General features: G+C 39.1%; 1 protein-coding gene across 1 annotated transcript in view; it reads left to right on the top strand.

Annotated features, from left to right (window-relative positions):
• The first annotated feature begins 11,162 nt into the window (after positions 1 to 11,162).
• Positions 11,163 to 18,111, top strand: part of nfkb1 (nuclear factor of kappa light polypeptide gene enhancer in B-cells 1) — a 51,615-nt gene continuing 44,666 nt past the window's right edge. The window contains exons 1-3 of the mRNA XM_079582358.1: positions 11,163 to 11,184; positions 15,281 to 15,324; positions 17,524 to 17,596. Coding sequence (XP_079438484.1) covers positions 15,286 to 15,324; positions 17,524 to 17,596 — 112 coding nt within the window. The 5' untranslated portion in view covers positions 11,163 to 11,184; positions 15,281 to 15,285. The remainder of the gene's footprint in view (positions 11,185 to 15,280; positions 15,325 to 17,523; positions 17,597 to 18,111) is intronic.

Raw genomic sequence — 18,111 nt, 5'->3', positions numbered from 1 at the left:
CTTTTCACCGTAGCCGTTTATATTGAAGTCGTTTATTCCTGAGAAACACAAACACACGTGTTGTTTAGTTCAAAGACCTGTCTCTGTCAGGCTCTTCTCCGACTCTCGCAATGCATTGTGGTCTATATTGACCCGTGTAGTGACCATCGATGCTCACTACTTTTCACAATGCATTGTGGGAAGTTTCAAGTGCACTAGTTTTTTCTCTCTGGACATTGGGACACCCCTACAAAATGGCGTGACCACTATATAGTCACTATGTACATGCTTTTCAGTCATGTGACATCTGTTGTTACGGCGGCCATTTTGAACACCGAAGCAGAATTATGCAGAACTACAACAATAATGAAGATAACAGTAAAAACCCGGCCCCAGAGACGCACGTCATGTGAAGAAACCAGTGAGTCTAAGCTGCTCAAGATGCTAGCATGCTACCAGTTAGCATTTAGCTCAGCCCTCTCCAAGAGAAAGCCCTGAACCACACTGTAGTGTTTCATCGTGTTGAAGCCATTAACAGTTGCTAACCGGTAGCATGCTAACGTCTTGAGCAGCTTAAACACTGACTCAGACTGAGACTCTGTTGACAAATTGTTAAAATCACAGAGAATCTTTCCAGTAGAGATATTGATACATGTTGTAGTACTGCATAATTCTCCTTCGGTATTCAAAATGGCCGCCGGAGCTGTGCGTGATGTCACTGGAAGCGCATGTGTAGGGGACGGTGTGGACATTCGGACACAGCCCAAGTCTACGTCACTTCCTGTTTAAAATAAAAATAACTTTTCGTTCTTCATCATGTTTCAGATAGAAGGTCCCGGGTTCGATTCCCACCTGGATCACTGCCACTAAAACATGTACAACAGGTGAATGGTCGAGCCCGGTGTTTCTGCCCCTGACAGGTCGTCCCTCAGTGGAGTCAGAGTTTACTTTCTTTAGTTTAACCTCTTAACCCCCGCCTTAACCCAGTGCAATTTCTCCAGCTCGGCTTTACCCAAATCTAAAAGCATCTTGAATGGGGCTTACAGACTATAGGCTAGAGTAGCGCTTTTGAAAGCTAAGACCTACCAAACTGATTACACTTTTTTTTATTGCACTGTTGCCATGTTTCTTTGTTGTGTTTTCGAAGCATTTGTGTTGTGTTTTTGTTTCTTTTTACATCACTTTTTCATCCCTTTTTTGTCATTTAGATTTTTTATTGTCGCATGCAATGTTTTTGTTGTTGTATTAACCCCTGAACACAATTTCTCCAGTTTGGCTTCACCCGAATCTATAATCTCAATGAAAAAAGCGTAACAATAGCTACAAAAACAAGGATGAAAACGCAACAAAAAAGCGACAAAGACGTGACAAAAACGCGCCGGAATGCGACAATAACACGGTTAATAAGCGACAAAAACATGCCTAAAAAGTGATGAAAAAGCTACAAGAGATTATCAAAAAAGTAGCAGAAAACGACAAATACATGACAAGGAAAAAAACTACGAAACACGACAAAAAAGAGGAAAAAAGCCCTGTCAAAAACGCTACAAAAAAGGCGTTACTCTGGCCTATAGTCTGTAAACTCAAGTCCAGAAGCTTTTAGCGCTTGGTTAAGGCAGGTGGTTAAGAGGTTAAGAATTAAACTCATTTTTTATCTATTTTTATCTAGTTTCACTCGACTAAATCAAACGTTAATATAGTGGAGTTTGTATGAATAATATTTATGATCATCATGTTTACTGAGGTCCTTCGTGAACAAAGCTCTTTTAGTCATGTTTTAGTCTCACTTTAGGAGAAAACTTTGGCTAAAATGATGATAAAACATGTGACTCTATTTAAAAAGTTCATATAAATAACAACACGTAGCTTTACAATAGAGTTCTGTGTGTAAATAAATAAATAATGCAACACAAAACACAACCAGGAAGTATCAGAGAAGTGGTGTTTCCTTAATGACAGTTCAGCCACAGCGCCCCCTGCCAGTGCCACAGGAGAACTGCTTTTCCTGACTTTAGACCAAGTGCTCGTGCAATACTACTGCAGTACTTCTCATACCCCGTGTAGTATTTAGTAAAAGTACTTCTGCTTCTCGTGACGAAACTTCTCCACTCCCATTGAGCTGCCCTCACACCGTTTGTGAGAAAGTACCAAGACCTGGGGGGAAAAAATTGGAAAATGTGATAAAAGTCGATTCTTTCATCGTTCTGACTCTTGTCTCCACTTTCCTCCGCCGTCATAGATACAGACGTCGTCTCGTCATAGAAGGGGGCGTGGCTTCACCGAGGGGGAAATAGAATCTTTTGGGAAACACAATTTTCCCTCTTTTCAGCCATTTTCTTTTTTATCATATAAAAATAAAGTCAAGTGTAAATCAGGCCCATGTGGATATTTTCTCACAGCAGATTGTTCTGTAGAAGGAAAAAAACGGCAGTTGTAGCTAGCACTAGCTAACCTTTAGCTTTAGCCCGATGCTATCATGTAGCATCAAGTTAGCATTCTCCGTTATTCATGTATTTATGGGCTGTTGAACCACTTTGCTCCTCCCCATGTCTTTTTTTCTTTATTTAGTAGAAACTATATTCATGATTCAGCATTTGTTAAAGGGGCTGGAAGCAAGTTCGCCATTTTATACTCACTACTGCCACCTCTGGCCATATATGTAACTGCACCTTCTATATTAAGCTCGTGCATGACGGCAATTCGGGCCGAAGTGATACATTTTTGAGTGACCGTACAGGATTTTAGAGGCAGTTGTGGTGAATAGGTCTGAGCTCATTCTACACATTAGGACATGGCTGGAACATGTAGGTGGAGGAAAATACTTAATTTTAACATTTTTAAACTCCTTATAGTCCCTTTAAAGTAGTTTTTGAATATTTAGAGAAAGTATCTATAGATACAGACGGCATCTCTGGAATCGCCCATATATGGTCATGTTTGAAAACAGTTAAGGGGGAAAACAATTTTGAAAAAATGTAAATTTTCTCTAATTATTCAAAAACTACTTTAACAAACGCTGAATTATGAATATAGTTTCTACTAAATAAAGAAACAAAGACATGGGGAGGAGCAAAGTGGTTCAACAACCCATAAATACATTAAAAATCGGAGAATACTAACTTGATGCTACATGTTAGCATCAGGCTAATGCTAACGGTTAGCTAGCGCTTGCTACAACTGCCGTTTTTTCACTTCTACTGAACAATCTGCTGTGAGAAAATATCCATATGGGCCCGATTTACACCTGACTTTATTTATGTGATAAATAAGTTGAAAATGTTGTTTCTCTAAAGATTCTATTTTCCCCCTTGGCGAGGCCACGCCCCCTTCTATGACGCGATGCGTCTGTATCTATGTGACAGTCATGTGAGAGTCATGTGACCTGGGTTCATCTGTGCTGAGAGAAGACCTCGGCTTTGGGACCGTTTTTGTTTCGTGTCTGAAACCAAGTCTGAATTTGAGCGTTTTGTCGGTTGCCGTAGTTACAGAGTATTATTAGTGATGCGAACAGCTGGAAACATCCTGAAGAGTCTGTGAGCGGTTTTGTGTTTATGTCACGTTGTTTTTACAGAATCACCACCGGAGTTAAAGTGTCGCTGCGCTCTCACTTTCCCCACATTTAAAAACACTCACAAACATCGTTCTGATCCAAGTTAAAGTTCTAGTTACTGTATTGACCGTAATACCTGGTGGGCAGTGCCTCGTATTTAACGTGCCTAGATGTGGATTTATTTGACATGAAGTTGTACTTAATAAATAGATGTCTATTTTTGCAGAAAAAGGCTGTTCTTTTTGTTTTGAGGTGTAAATGTTCTCATGAATGTTCCATATTAATGTCATTATGTGACAGTTCTAATAAACGTCGTGAAACAGCTTCGTTTGATATATTTCAGTTTGTTTGGAGTTTGTCGAATACAGTGTTAATTTTGACAACATATTTTAATTTAGTTTTAGTCTTTTGACGAAAATGTAATTCGATTTTAGTCTAGTTTAAAGGAACAGGCCACCGTTTTTACACACTGAGATATGTTCTTACCTTAGCTTTGACGAGTCCAGGACCTAGACTAAAATTGCAAGTAAATTTAGTCAAGTAAATTTAAGACTAATGCAGTGGACTTTGCATTTATAATATGTATTATAATCATGTTTAATGTTGTTCCTCTGCTTCATGGAGCTGCTCCACATGAACAAAGCTCAGAGCTGATCCTTTAACAGAGAATTTACATGATCTGAGACTCTTTCAGACGCTCAATACAAGTTTGGATGATTTTAGTCTCTCCTTTTCATTTTTATTTAGTCTTATTTTAGTCGACTAAAATATCTGGACATTTTAGTCACAGTTTTAGTCTCATGAAAAACTTTTAATTTAGTTTCAGTCCAATTTTAGTCACAAAAATATCACTTTGACTAAAATTAAGACGAAATATTTTAGTCGACGAAATTAACACTGGTCGAATATAAACTTCAGGGTAATGTGGAGTCGGGACTGACCAGGCCGATCCTGCTGAGCCTCAGACCTGACCAGAGCAAAGGTCAGTGTTTTAGACAGACATGACTAGGCCGGATGTAAAAGCAGGTAAGTGAGATTTATTTGGCCCATAGTGAGGAGACGGCAGCAGGCTGGCTGGTGGGCGTCGACCTCGTCATGTGGAGCATAAACTGCTACAATGATGAGTGAAGGAAGTTCCTTTTCGACTTTGCCCCAACATTAAAACAACAACTGGTTTAGTCCAGGTTTATTCCCAGTTTAGAAAAAAGCGTAATAATAGCAACAAAAAAGCGACAAAGACGTGACAAAAACGCGCCGGAATGCGACAATAACACGGTTAATAAGCGACAAAAACCTGCCTAAAAAGTGATGAAAAAGCTACAAGAGATTGTCAAAAAAGTAACAGAAAACGACAAATACATGACAAGGAAAAAAACTACGAAACACGACAAAAAAGAGAAAAAAACCCTGTCAAAAACGCAACAAAAAAGGCATTACTGTGGCCTATAGTCTGTAAACTCCAGTCCAGAAGCTTTTAGCGCTTGGTTAAGGCAGGTGGTTAAGAGGTTAAGAATTAAACTCATTTTTTATTTACTTTTATCTAGTTTCACTCGACTAAATCAAACATTAATATAGTGGAGTTTGCATTAATAATATTTATGATGATCATGTTTACTGAGGTCCTTCGTGAACAAAGCTCTTTTAGTCATGTTTAGTCTCACTTTAGGAGAAAACTTTGGCTAAAATGATGATAAAATATGTGACTCTATAGTTGAAAAAGTTTATATAAATAACAACACGTAGCTTTACAATAGAGCTGTGTGTAAATAAATAAATAATGCAACAAAAAACACAACCAGGAAGTCACAAGTATCAGAGAAGTGGTGTTTCCTTAATGACAGTTCAGCCACAGCGCCCCCTGCCAGTGCCACAGGAGAACTGCTTTTCCTGACTTTAGACCAAGTGCTCGTGCAATACTACTGCAGTACTTCTCATACCCCGTGTAGTATTTAGTAAAAGTACTTCTGCTTCTCGTGACGAAACTTCTCCACTCCCATTGAGCTGCCCTCACACCGTTTGTGAGTAAGTACCAAGTCTCCACTTTCCTCCGCCGTCATAGATACAGACGGCGTCTCGTCATAGAAGGGGGCGTGGCTTCGCTGAGGGGGAAAATAGAATCTTTTGAGAAACACAATTTCCACTCTTTTTAGCCATTTTCTGGTGGAATATCAACTTATTTATCACATAAAGTCAAGTGTAAATCGGGCCCATGTGGATATTTTCTCACAGCAGATTGTTCTGTAGAAGGAAAAAAAACGCAGTTGTAGCTAGCGCTAGCTAACCTTTAGCTTTAGCCCGATGCTAACATGTAGCATCATGTTAGCATCCTCCATTATTCATGTATTTATGGGCTGTTGAACCACTTTGCTCCTCCCCATGTCTTTGTATCTTTATTTAGTAGAAACTATATTCATAATTCAGCATTTGTTAAAGTCGTTTTTGAATAATTAGAGAAAGTATCTATAGATACAGGCGGCATCTCTGGAATCGCCCATATATGGTCATGTTTGAAAACAGTTAAGGGGGAAAACAATTTTGAAAAAATGTAAATTGTCTAATTATTAAAAAACTACTTTAACAAACGCTGAATTATGAATATAGTTTCTACTAAATAAAGATACAAAGACATGGGGAGGAGCAAAGTGGTTCAACAGCCCATGAATACATTAAAAAAAAGAGAATGCTAACATGATGCTACATGTTAGCATCGGGCTAATGCTAACGTTTAGCTAGCGCTTGCTACAACTGCCGTTTTTTCACTTCTACAGAACAATCTGCTGTGAGAAAATATCCATATGGGCCCGATTTACACTTGACTTTATTTATGTGATAAATAAGTTCATATTCCACCAGAAAATGGCTAAAAAGAGGGAAAATTGTGTTTCCCAAAAGATTCTATTTTCCCCCTCGGCGAAGCCACGCCCCCTTCTATGACGCGATGCCGTCTGTATCTATGTGACAGTCATGTGAGAGTCATGTGACCTGGGTTCATCTGTGCTGAGAGAAGACCTCGGCTTTGGGACAGTTTTTGTTTCGTGTCTGAATTTGAGCGTTTTGTCGGTTGCCGTAGTTACAGAGTATTATTAGTGATGCGAACAGCTGGAAACATCCTGAAGAGTCTGTGAGCGGTTTTGTGTTTATGTCACGTTGTTTTTACAGAATCACCACCGGAGTTAAAGTGTCGCTGCGCTCTCACTTTCCCCACATTTAAAAACACTCACAAACATCGTTCTGATCCAAGTTAAAGTTCTAGTTACTGTATTGACCGTAATACCTGGTGGGCAGTGCCTCGTATTTAACGTGCCTAGATGTGGATTTATTTGACATGAAGTTGTACTTAATAAATAGATGTCTATTTTTGCAGAAAAAGGCTGTTCTTTTTGTTTTGAGGTGTAAATGTTCTCATGAATGTTCCATATTAATGTCATTATGTGACAGTTCTAATAAACGTCGTGAAACAGCTTCGTTTGATATATTTCAGTTTGTTTGGAGTTTGTGGAATACAGTGTTAATTTTGACAACATATTTTAATTTAGTTTTAGTCTTTTGACGAAAATGTAATTCGATTTTAGTCTAGTTTAAAGGAACAGGCCACCGTTTTTACACACTGAGATATGTTCTTACCTTAGCTTTGACGAGTCCAGGACCTAGACTAAAATTGCAAGTAAATTTAGTCAATTAAATTTAAGACTAATGCAGTGGACTTTGCATGTATAATATTCATTCTAATCATGTTTAATGTTGTTCCTCTGCTTCATGTTTCTGCTCCACATGAACAAAGCTCAGAGCTGATCCTTTGGCAGAGAATTGACCTGATCTGAGGCTCTTTCAGACGCTCAGTAGAAGTTTGGATGATTTTAGTCTCTCCTTTTCATTTTTATTTAGTCTTTTTTAGTCGACTAAAATATCTGGACATTTTAGTCACAGTTTTAGTCTCATGAGAAACTTTTAATTTAGTTTTAGTCCAATTTTAGTCACAAAAATATCACTTTGACTAAAATTAAGACTAAATATTTTAGTCGACGAAATTAACACTGGTCGAATATAAACTTCAGGGTAATGTGGAGTCGGGACTGACCAGGCCGATCCTGCTGAGCCTCAGACCTGACCAGAGCAAAGGTCAGTGTTTTAGACAGACATGACTAGGCCGGAGGTAAAAGCAGGTAAGTGAGATTTATTTGGCCCATAGTGAGGAGACGGCAGCAGGCGGGCTGGTGGGCGTCGACCTCGTCATGTGGAGCATAAACTGCTAAAATGCTGAGTGAAGGAAGTTCCTTTTCGACTTTGCCCCAACATTAAAACAAAACACAATAATCTACTTTCAATTTCAATATTTGGTTTGATATCGACAGCGCCCTCTCCTGGAGGAGATTCCCCGACATAAACCTCTGGGGGAGGAGTCCAGGGCTGCGTCCGAAACGAGCAGATCGGTAAGAGCTCTTACGCCAAACCGGATGTGCGTCAGCGTCCGCCATGACAAGAAGCTTCCGAATTGGTCTGTCAGTTAGGAAGTAGTTAGGAAAAGGAGCCTCGATGCTAACTATCATAGCCACATTAGCATAGTGACCCCTGGTGCTAACTATCATAGCCACTTTAGCATAGGGGCCTCTGATGCTAACTATCATAGCCACTTTAGCAAAGTGACCCCTGGTGCTAACTATCATAGCCACTTTAGCATAGGGACCTCTGATGCTAACTATCATAGCCACTTTAGCATAGGGGCCTCTGATGCTAACTATCATAGCCACTTTAGCATAGGGACCTCTGGTGCTAACTATCATAGCCACTTTAGCATAGGGGCCTCTGATGCTAACTATCATAGCCACTTTAGCAAAGTGACCCCTGGTGCTAACTATCATAGCCACTTTAGCATAGGGACCTCTGATGCTAACTATCATAGCCACTTTAGCATAGGGGCCTCTGATGCTAACTATCATAGCCACTTTAGCATAGGGACCTCTGGTGCTAACTATCATAGCCACTTTAGCATAGGGACCTCTGATGCTAACTATCATAGCCACTTTAGCATAGGGACCTCTGATGCTAACTATCATAGCCACTTTAGCATAGGGACCTCTGATGCTAACTATCATAGCCACTTTAGCATAGGGACCTCTGATGCTAACTATCATAGCCACTTTAGCATAGGGACCTCTGATGCTAACTATCATAGCCACTTTAGCATAGGGACCTCTGATGCTAACTATCATAGCCACTTTAGCATAGGGACCTCTGATGCTAACTATCATAGCCACTTTAGCATAGGGACCTCTGATGCTAACTATCATAGCCACTTTAGCATAGGGGCCTCTGATGCTAACTATCATAGCCACTTTAGCATAGGGGCCTCTGATGCTAACTATCATAGCCACTTTAGCATAGGGACCTCTGATGCTAACTATCATAGCCACTTTAGCATAGGGGCCTCTGATGCTAACTATCATAGCCACTTTAGCATAGGGGCCTCTGATGCTAACTATCATAGCCACTTTAGCATAGGGACCTCTGGTGCTAACTATCATAGCCACTTTAGCATAGGGACCTCTGATGCTAACTATCATAGCCACTTTAGCATAGGGACCTCTGGTGCTAACTATCATAGCCACTTTAGCATAGGGACCTCTGATGCTAACTATCATAGCCACTTTAGCATAGGGACCTCTGGTGCTAACTATCATAGCCACTTTAGCATAGAGACCTCTGGTGCTAACTATCATAGCCACTTTAGCATAGGGACCTCTGATGCTAACTATCATAGCCACTTTAGCATAGGGACCTCTGGTGTGATGAAAAAAAAAAAAAAAAAAGACCAAAACGTGATGAATAAAATGACAACAAAATTCACTAAAATATGTAAAAAATGTCATTAAAAAAAGAAAAAAAGAAAAAAAAAAGACAAAAAAGTGACCACAAAAAAAAAGTGTGATGAAAACAACAAAAATGTGGCACTCGGGTTAAGGCGGGAGTTAAGAGGTTAAGTATGTTCCCAGAAGAAAAGAAATGCAAAATATTGACAAACGGACTCTTAAAACATTGGATTACAATGGATGTCTGACCTCTTCCTAATATCAGATTTGCAAAGGGAAGAAGAAGAAGAAGAAACATAGAAGAAGTGGCTGGAGGACCAAGTCTGCACAGAGTATCAAACGCCAGGTATGGACACAATTCAAGTAAACAAGAGGACAATTTTATGTAATTATTGTGCACAAACACAAAAATATATATACCCTCCATTGGCTGATGGGATTCAAAAGAAAGCTTTCTTTTATAAGAAGGAGGGAAATCAGCCATATTGAAACTGATTTAATTTGGTGACCAGTGAGCTGCTGGCCTCAGCCATGAAGACCGCAGATTTACCTTCGAAGGGCTGATCAAACACCATTCACAGCTGCCCACATTATTAACCTCTTACCACCCGCCAAAACCAAGTGCATTCTCTCCTCTTTGCCATTGTTGTCACTTTCCCCCCCCTTTTTTCCCTTTTCTTTTATTACTTTCCTGCTGGATTTTTGTCATTTTTTTTGCCGGAATTTTGTCATTTTTTCCTGATTTTTTGTCATTTTTTTCTTGGATTTTTGTCATTTTTTTTGCTGAATTTTTGTCATTTTTTTCCTGGATTTTTGTCATTTTTTTGCTGGATTTTTGTCATTTTTTTTGCTGAATTTTTGTCATTTTTTTCCTGGATTTTTGTCATTTTTTTGCTGGATTTTTGTCCTTTTTTGCTGGATTTTTGTCCTTTTTTTGCTGGATTTTTGTCCTTTTTTTGCTGGATTTTTGTCCTTTTTTTGCTGGATTTTTGTCCTTTTTTTCTGAATTTTTGTCACTTTTTTCCTGAATTTTTGTCATTTTTTACTGGATTTTCGTCTTTTTTTGCTGAATTTTTGTCACTTTTTTGCTGGATTTTTGTTATTTTTTTGAAGAACCTTTTTTGTTTTTTTAGAACTTGGAGAACAGGAGAAAACATGCTCAGGTGGGAGTTAAGAGGTCAAAGCCGTCAGCCAGGCCATTGCTTCAGAAATGTATTGGAAACAGCAAACATGTCTGGTAAATGGTAAATGTTCTCAACTTATAAAGCGCTTTTCCACCTACATCAGGCACTCAAAGCGCTTTACAGGAAGGATCCACTCACCCATTCATTCTCTCATTCTCCCCCAGTGCGCGCAGACATATTGTTCTCCATGCGGAAGAACTATAAGCACTGTCGTGGATCCGCTCCGTCCAGCAGGGGGCGCACTACCGCGGTGTCGTGGATCTGCCTCGGCTCCGGGTCTGCAGCTGCATATCACCACATCGCTCCGGCTCAGAGTGATCCCTCCTGTCCCGAAACCATCTCTGTCTCTACGTCAGGGGGGGATTTCCAGCGGGGGAGGGAGACGAACTTTACACACTTCACCTCCTCCTCCTCCTCCTCCTCCTCCTCACCTGCGCCTCCTCCTCTCTCCTCTGCCCTTTGTCCAAAAACATCAAAATCTTAAAAAAAGAAAAAGAAAAAAAAACCTCGTGAACTCGTCTCCACCCCGTGACGTCATGACGCAGAGGAAGTTACAGTAAATGTCCGCGCTCGGCATGGACTCTCCGCTCCACTGACGCGCTCTCCTTTTCTTTTCCGTGGGACTAACTGGATGTTTTTGAGTGACCGCGCGTGGGGGGGACAGGTACGTGCTCTCCGGGCCGCCGTGCGCGCGGACACGGACGCCTTTGGGCCGCTGGGACCTGGTATTACGCGGAGCTGCCTGTGCGCTTTTGTTGTGCTGCTCACTTCCTCATCGGGTAGTGAGTGTTTTACTGTGGGTTTGTTTGAACATGTGAAGCTTTTACACTGGTTTGACTCGGACTGGGACTGAAACACAGCCCTGGACTCGGACCAGCCGGGCCCAAATGAGCGTGAATGTGAGACTTCCACAAATACATGTGTTAACCTGTTACCCCCCGCCTGAACCGAATGCATTCTGTCCTTTTTTGGCTTTGTAGCATCTCATTTGAAAGCTAAGACCCACAAAACTGAGCCTTTTCCTCACGTTGTTGCTGTGTTGTGTCACCTTTTGTATGTTTTTTTTTCTTTTTCATTTTGTTGAATTTTTGTTGAATTTTTGTTGAATTTTTGTTGAATTTTTGTTGATTTTTTGTTGATTTTTTGTTGAATTTTTGTTGAATTTTTGTTGAATTTTTGTTGAATTTTTGTCGAATTTTTGTTGAATTTTTGTCAATTTTTTGTTGAATTTTTGTCACATTTTTGTTGAATTTTTGTTGAATTTTTGTTGAATTTTTGTTGAATTTTTGTTGATTTTTTGTTGAATTTTTGTTGATTTTTTGTTGATTTTTTGTTGATTTTTTGTTGATTTTTTGTTAAATTTTTGTTGAATTTTTGTTGAATTTTTGTCGAATTTTTGTCGAATTTTTGTCACATTTTTGTCGAATTTTTGTTGAATTTTTGTCACATTTTTGTCACATTTTTGTTGAATTTTTGTTGAATTTTTGTTGAATTTTTGTTGAATTTTTGTCACATTTTTGTTGAATTTTTGTCACATTTTTGTTGAATTTATGTCACTTTTTTGTTGAATTTTTGTCACTTTTTTGTTGAATTTTTGTTGAATTTTAGTAGAATTTTTGTTGAATTTTTTCACATTTTTGTCACGTTTTTGTCACATTTTTGTTGAATTTTTGTTGATTTTTTGTAGAATTTTTGTCACATTTTTGTTGAATTTTTGTCACATTTTTGTTGAATTTTTGTCACATTTTTGTTGAATTTTTGTTGAATTTTTGTCACATTTTTGTTGAATTTTTGTCACATTTTTGTTGAATTTTTGTCACATTTTTGTTGAATTTTTGTCACTTTTTTGTTGAATTTTTGTCACTTTTTTGTTGAATTTTTGTTGAATTTTTGTTGAATTTTAGTAGAATTTTTTCACATTTTTGTCACGTTTTTGTCACATTTTTGTTGAATTTTTGTCACATTTTTGTTGAATTTTTGTTGAATTTTTGTCACATTTTTGTTGAATTTTTGTCACATTTTTGTTGAATTTTTGTTGAATTTTTGTTGAATTTTGTTGAATTTTTGTCGAATTTTTGTTGAATTTTTGTCACATTTTTGTTGAATTTTTGTCACATTTTTGTTGAATTTTTGTCACATTTTTGTTGAATTTTTGTCACTTTTTTGTTGAATTTTTGTCACTTTTTTGTTGAATTTTTGTTGAATTTTAGTAGAATTTTAGTAGAATTGTTTCACATTTTTGTCACGTTTTTGTCACATTTTTGTTGAATTTTTGTTGATTTTTTGTAGAATTTTTGTCACATTTTTGTCACATTTTTGTTGAATTTTTGTCACATTTTTGTTGAATTTTTGTCACATTTTTGTTGAATTTTTGTTGAATTTTTGTTGAATTTTGTTGAATTTTTGTCGAATTTTTGTTGAATTTTTGTCACATTTTTGTTGAATTTTTGTCACATTTTTGTTGAATTTTTGTCACATTTTTGTTGAATTTTTGTCACTTTTTTGTTGAATTTTTGTCACTTTTTTGTTGAATTTTTGTTGAATTTTAGTAGAATTTTTGTTGAATTATTTCACATTTTTGTCACGTTTTTGTCACATTTTTGTTGAATTTTTGTTGATTTTTTGTAGAATTTTTGTCACATTTTTGTCACATTTTTGTCACATTTTTGTCACTCTTTGTTGAATTTTTAATTATTTTTTCTATCATTTTTTGTTGTGTTTTTATGTCTGTGTTTTTCTCATGTTTCATCCTCTCTTTCTCGCTATTTTGCTGCTTTTCTTTTTAGCTTTTAGATTAGGGTAAAGCTCGGTTGAGGAGGGACCGGTGGCCCTTCTGTGCTCCTCCAGAGTGGACACATGGCCCGTCCGCCCCTGCAGTGTGCTTGTGTTTGTCAGGGTAAATTCATCACGTTTGAGTTTTTCTGTAAATGTTTTTGTTTTGTGAGAATCCCATCTCTGTGAACAACGTCCCCCATTCGTGGCGCTCGTGCCCCGGTGCTTCCTGAGCAGGTGGTTTGTGAAGGTTCTTGTTAAAGTCATCAAAGCCGATGGAGAGTGAGCAGCACAGCCTCAGCCCCGGAGCTGTGGAGGAATAAACTTCCTTTACACGGTTTGTTGAGTGTGAAAAGTGAAAAACCGCGGGATTTCACAGCGAGTCCGCGTGAACACAGCGGAGCTCTGTTAGCTTTAGCCACAAGACTTTCTCTGTCAGGCATGTCAGGGGTGGACGGGCCATGTGTCCATCCTGGAAGAGCTCAGAAGGGCCACCGGTCCCGCCTCAACTGAGCTTTACCCAAATCTAACAGCTGAAAAGAAAAGCATCAAAATAGTGAGAAAAAGAGGATGAAAACATGGGGAAAACACGGACAAAAAAACACAACAAAAAATGATAGAAAAAATAATTAAAAACTCAACCAAAACGTGACAAAAATTCAACAAAAACTTGACAAAAATGTGACAAAAATGTGACAAAAATGTGACAAAAATTCAACAAAAATTCAACAAAAATGTGACAAAAATGTGACAAAAATGTGACAAAAATTCAACAAAAACGTGACAAAAATTCAACAAAAACGTGACAAAAACGTGACAAAAATTCAACAAAAATTCAACAAAAATTCAACAAAAATTCAATAAAAATTCAACAAAAATGTTTAAAAAAATGTGACAAAAATGTGACAAACGTGACAAAAATTCAACAAAAATGTGACAAAAATGCAAAAAGTTTCCGTCACTTTTGTAGGTCTTAGCTTTCAAATGAGGCGTTACATTGTTGCTCTCCAGTCACGAAGCTTTTAGATTTGGGTAAAGCCCAGTATAAAAAAACATAAATCTAAAAGGAATTCCGTGGAGTATGGTGCACCACAAGGTTCAGTTTTGGGACCATTATTATTTATTATTTATATGAATGATTTTGCTTCTGTTTCTACGACCGCCTTTACCGAATCCCCTTTTCTCCAGTTTGGCTTTACCCTAATCAAAAAGATTCTTGGGAAAAAAGCACCAAAAATGTGGCTGCAGGGGGATCGGGAGCTTCAGGGGGATCAGGAGCTTCAGGGGGATCAGGAGCTACAGGGGGATCAGGAGCTTCAGGGGGATCAGGAGCTTCAGGGGGATCAGGAGCTACAGGGGGATCAGGAGCTACAGGGGGATCAGGAGCTTCAGGGGGATCAGGAGCTACAGGGGGATCAGGAGCTTCAGGGGGATCAGGAGCTTCAGGGGGATCGGGAGCTACAGGGGGATCAGGAGCTGAGGGGGATCAGGAGCTTCAGGGGGATCAGGAGCTACATGGGGGATCAGGAGCTTCAGGGGGATCGGGAGCTACAGGGGGATCAGGAGCTACAGGGGGATCAGGAGCTTCAGGGGGATCAGGAGCTACAGGGGGATCAGGAGCTTCAGGGGGATCAGGAGCTACAGGGGGATCAGGAGCTTCAGGGGGATCAGGAGCTACAGGGGGATCAGGAGCTACAGGGGGATCAGGAGCTACAGGGGGATCAGGAGCTACAGGGGGATCAGGAGCTACAGGGGGATCAGGAGCTTCAGGGGGATCGGGAGCTACAGGGGGATCGGGAGCTACAGGGGGATCAGGAGCTTCAGGGGGATCGGGAGCTACAGGGGGATCAGGAGCTTCAGGGGGATCGGGAGCTACAGGGGGATCGGGAGCTTCAGGGGGATCAGGAGAAGAACGTCCAGTCCTTCTCTCAGACTTTATTAACGTGTTATTAAACTGTCATTAACACGTACATGTCTCTCCTGTGCAGTAAAGATGGCCGCCGACGACCCGTACCTTCACGGCCCAAACCCGGTAAGAACTCTTCAATCAAATGTTGACTCATCATCATTGTGGAGATTTATCCAGGACTGTCTGTGTCTCGCTGCTCTTTCCAAAGCTCATTCACACTGACAAGTTTGGTATCCACGTGTAGCACGAGATGGCGCTGTGATCCAAATATGGTCATTTCCTTTGTGGATGATGATGAGTTTTGCAGCTTACCCTGACCTGTACTGTAAGCTCCAGTCAAGAATGATTTAGATTTGGGTAAAGCTGAACTGAAGGAAATGCGCTCTGTGAGGAGGTTATGGAGCTCTTTGACGGCATCATTACTATTATCCCTAGTTTTTTCCCCCCTAATTTTGCTCCGAATTTTCATTTCCCCCCCCCAAATTGTCCAATTTTCCAGTTTTTCCCAATTCTTATGATTTTTTTAAACTTGTTTTTTTCACTTTGTTTTTCTTTTTAAGTTTTGATGAACAACAGCATCAAAACTTGAATATAAAGATTCTATATTTATTTAATTTTTTCGATACCAGACTGGTATTGTTTAACGGTGCCCAGTCCCAGCCAAAAGTAACTCAGTGTAACTCAGTGTAACTCAGTGTAACTCAGTGTAACACAAAGTAACTCAGTGTAACACAAAGTAACTCAGTGTAACACAAAGTAACTCAGTGTAACACAAAGTAACTCAGTGTAACACAAAGTAACTCAAAGTAACTCAAAGTAACTCAAAGTAACTCAAAGTAATTCAAAGTAATTCAAAGTAATTCAGTGTAACTCAAAGTAATTCAAAGTAACTCAAAGTAACTCAAAGTAACTCAAAGTAACTCAAAGTAAACTCAGTGTAACTCAAAGTAACTGAAAGTAAACTCAGTGTAACTCAAAGTAACTGAAAGTAAACTCAGTGTAACTCAAAGTAACTGAAAGTAAACTCAGTGTAACTCAGTGTAACTCAAAGTAACTCAAAGTAACTCACTGTAACTCAAAGTAACTCACTGTAACTCAAAGTAACTCAGTGTAACTCAAAGTAAACTCAGTGTAACTCAAAGTAACTCAGTGTAACTCAAAGTAAACTCAGTGTAACTCAAAGTAAACTCAGTGTAACTCACAGTAACTCAAAGTAACTCAAAGTAACTCACAGTAACTCAAAGTAACTCAAAGTAACTCAAAGTAATTCAAAGTAATTCAAAGTAATTCAGTGTAACACAAAGTAACTCAGTGTAACACAAAGTAACTCAAAGTAACTCAAAGTAACTCAAAGTAACTCAAAGTAACTCAAAGTAAACTCAGTGTAACTCAAAGTAACTGAAAGTAAACTCAGTGTAACTCAAAGTAACTCAAAGTAACTCAAAGTAATTCAAAGTAATTCAAAGTAATTCAGTGTAACACAAAGTAACTCAAAGTAACTCAAAGTAACTCGGTGTAACACAAAGTAACTCAAAGTAACTCACTGTAACTCAAAGTAACTCACTGTAACTCAAAGTAACTCAGTGTAACTCAAAGTAAACTCAGTGTAACTCAAAGTAACTCAGTGTAACTCAAAGTAAACTCAGTGTAACTCAAAGTAAACTCAGTGTAACTCACAGTAACTCAAAGTAACTCAAAGTAACTCACAGTAACTCACAGTAACTCACAGTAACTCAAAGTAACTCAAAGTAACTCAAAGTAACTCAAAGTAACTCATAGTAACTCATAGTAACTCATAGTAACTCATAGTAACTCAGTGTAACTCAAAGTAACTCAAAGTATCTCATCCGCGCTCTCCGTGTGAGGGCAGGTTTTGTTCTGTTCTTTTGTGGGACATTATTGACGCCGCCTCTTCACTCTGTTCTAAACGCGTCGTCATTACACAAGTTTAACACGGGCCTGTTTCTACTCAGCGTTTTTTCCCACCTTTTATCAAGCACATTTTCTCCAGTTTTACCCAAATCTAAAAGCCTTCAGACTTTAGGCCAGGGTGACGCTCCAGACCTGCAGATCGAAGCTCGTTCCTTGGTTTTCTAGTAGTTTTTGTAAAAGAAAGTCTTCATGGGACTGAGACACAAACTCAGAAACGATGGACGGAACTTAAAAATGTGTAAAAGTTTAGTTTTAGTTAAATATCTCCTGCGTCTCGCCTTCATGTGTGGTAGAACGTGCTGAAGGCTGGACGTTCACGCCGGCTCAGAGGAAGTCCTTCTGCTCCTCGTGTCGTCTGCTGTGTCGATAATGAAGCCTTTGTTTCTGCAGATGTTCGACATGATGGATCAGTCCTGGGATTTCCCACATTTCCCGGTGCCTCAGAACGCGTCTCTGCAAACAGGTGAGAGTGTGTTCTCTCTGTGTGAGTTTCTGGCTGCGTCTGAAACCATCAAATCACAGCCTCTAACACGAGTAACTAACTCCTTAACCTTTGACATGGGTCGACTGTTAGATCTGTACAGTTAGTGAACTAGAGCTTCAGCTGCATTTGAACAATCCGTCCTTAAACAGGGGAAAGGGAAGTGACATCACCAACAGCTGTTTTTCTTCTTCTTTAAAGTTATTGGTGGAGTGCAGGCCAAACAAAAGTGCATGTCGCCCCCTAGTGTCCAACAACAACATAGTGTCCAAACAAAGACATTTAAGGAGAAAAATAAATCCAAACATTTCCCTTTAGTCTTATTTTATTTCAGCAGCTGTTTCTTAAAGCGACAGCAGCAAATGATCCATGTGGCTTAAGTTTCTACTAAATGAAAACAAAAGCTTTAATCTGTTTCCTGAGTTTCCTCGTTAACACTGACATGTGACTGAGCTGTGAGGACGACAACATGGATTTATCACTTTTATAAAGTTTGG

Source organism: Gobius niger (genome assembly GCF_951799975.1).
Source record: "Gobius niger genome assembly, chromosome: 24".
NCBI classification, from domain to species: Eukaryota; Metazoa; Chordata; class Actinopteri; order Gobiiformes; family Gobiidae; genus Gobius; species Gobius niger.
The sequence above is the reverse complement of the archived record's forward strand: the minus strand, read 5'-3'. Positions and strand labels throughout refer to the sequence as shown.